This window comes from Empidonax traillii, unplaced genomic scaffold, assembly GCF_003031625.1.
Source record: "Empidonax traillii isolate 1590-97213 ecotype Southwest subspecies unplaced genomic scaffold, ASM303162v1 scaffold2859:size17447, whole genome shotgun sequence".
Classification (NCBI taxonomy): Eukaryota; Metazoa; Chordata; class Aves; order Passeriformes; family Tyrannidae; genus Empidonax; species Empidonax traillii.
The window spans coordinates 7533-9680 of NW_020958052.1; the positions used below are offsets into that span (position 1 = coordinate 7533).

General features: G+C 46.9%; 1 protein-coding gene across 1 annotated transcript in view; it reads right to left on the reverse strand.

Annotated features, from left to right (window-relative positions):
- Positions 1-1872, reverse strand: part of LOC114072265 (olfactory receptor 6F1-like) — a 2491-nt gene extending 619 nt beyond the window's left edge. The window contains exon 1 of the mRNA XM_027910181.1: positions 932-1872. Within this exon, the coding sequence (XP_027765982.1) occupies positions 932-1857 (926 nt within the window). The 5' untranslated portion in view covers positions 1858-1872. The remainder of the gene's footprint in view (positions 1-931) is intronic.
- Positions 1873-2148: the final 276 nt, after the last annotated feature.

Sequence of the window (2148 nt, forward strand, 5' to 3'; positions counted from 1 at the left end):
GCATGATTGCTGTTAAATGGCCATCAAGTAAACAAAAGAGTCGGCCTGAGTCCTAACGACCGAGAATTAGTCTCCTGGCAACGAAGGGGGAGGAGTTAGGAAAAAGGCCAGAGTGTGTGTGTGGAAAGAGGTGGGGTCTGGGGGGTGGGAGCTCAGCTCTGGAGCGGGAGGGGAGGCTGCAGCAGAGAGGAGAGACTGCCTGGTTTCTTCTTTGTCTTTTCCTGTGGGAGAGGAGTTTTTTTGCTGCTGTCTCTCTGCACAGTTGTCTGCTGATTGCGGTGGCGGGATCTTCACCAACTGAGTCGTGAGTTTTTTCTTCCATTGGGAGAACTTTCTGTTTCCCTTCCCCTTCCTCCCTCCTCCCTCACCACCCGGCGGCGACCAGGGATCCCACAGCGCCGCCCGGTGACGAGCGCTGGACATTGCAAGCTCCACTCCTCCAGTGATCCAACAGCGCCACCCGGTGACTACCATAGAACATTACAAGTTCTGCACTTTTGATAACTCAACAGCGCCACCTGGTGAACGGTATAAGACATTACAAGTTGTTTTTTTTTTTTTTTGCATCTCCAGTGACCCGACGGTGCCCCCTGCTGACTGTGGCTGGAACTGCACCAAAGGGTGCTAAAAATTGAACTATTTGATTTTCTTTTTTGCCGGTTTTATCGGTTTTGTTCTTGAAGGGGATTATTGGTGGGTATAGGGGTATTGCTTGGATGTTTTACTTGGTTTTTTTTTTCCGTGTTACGTTAATACACACATACCTTTTAATAAAGGGCTGTTATTTTTCTTTTTCCCTTTTCCATAATTTGTTTTCCTTCAATCGGAGCCTCTTAATTTCGGATCTATAATTGCTAGAGAAGAAGGTTTGGGTCTTTTTCTCCTAATCCATCCTCAGCAAAAGACCCTTGTCTCAATTAAACTGAGACACCTGGCAATGGATTTGTTCAGTGCCAGTATCACAGCCTTGTTCCTAAAGCTGTAAATAAATGGATTTAAGAATGGATACAGGACTGTGTTCAGCAAAGCTACAATTCTGTTGGTCTTCAAGGAAGCATCTGTTGAAGGACAGGTGTAGAGAGCAATGCAGCTCCCATATGCAATGGATAAGGTGATGAGATGGGAAGAACAGGTAGTAAAAGCTTTTTTCTTCCTCCCAGAGGCTGCTGGAAGCTGCAGAATACAGAAAAGGATGCAGGTGTAAAATGCCAGATTTAAACCTAAGGAGCCCAGCACGATACATGATAAGAAAGCAGTGTCTATTTTCCAAAACAGGCTGGTGTCAGAGCAGGACAGCTGGAATAAGGGGGAGTTGTCACAAAGAAAATGGGGGATCCTGTTGGAGCCACAGAAGGACAGCTGAGACAGGAAGAGCGGGTGGTAGCTCAGGAGGGTGAAGCCAATGACCCAGGCAGCAACAACCAGGCCGAGGCAGAGCTGAGGCTGCATGGTGGCAGCGTAGTGCAGGGGTTGGCAGATGGCAACACAGTGGTCAAAGGACATGACAACGAGCAGCCCAAACTCTGTGCCACCCAGGGCAAAATAGAAATAGGATTGGGCAAAGCAGCTGCTCAGGGAGATGGTTTTCTGATCAGAACTCAGGATGGCAAACAATTTGATGCTTGTGGAGGATGTAAACCAGATTTCCAGGAAGGCCAGGTTGCTAATGAAAAAGAACATGGGGGTTTGCAGGTGGTGATCCACACGCACGAGGAAAATGATGATTGCATTCCCTGTCACTGTTGTCAGGTACATGAGCAGAAGGATCAGAGAGAGAAACAGCTGCAGCCTTTGATCAAGCTCTGGGAAACCCTCTAGGATGAACTCAGATACTGCTGTTTCATTTGCTGCTCCCATGCTGAATTTCAGTTCCTCCTGCTGAGACAGGAACGTGGCAAAACCCAGGGTGATAATTTCACAGTCTGGACAAAATGTTCTTTTCTTTCCCTCTCTGCACCTTTCTTTTCCTGCAATCTTCCTGTATAGCACAGATATTTTCCTTCTAGCAATTTTCACCCCCTGATTTTTCTGTTTCACATTTCACTTGGAGTCCTCAGGGATTTTGTTGTCTTATTTCTACTTTTTTTTTTCTTTCACCAGAACAGAGGATTCTAAAGAAGCTGTTGACCATTTCACCCCATTCCTGGG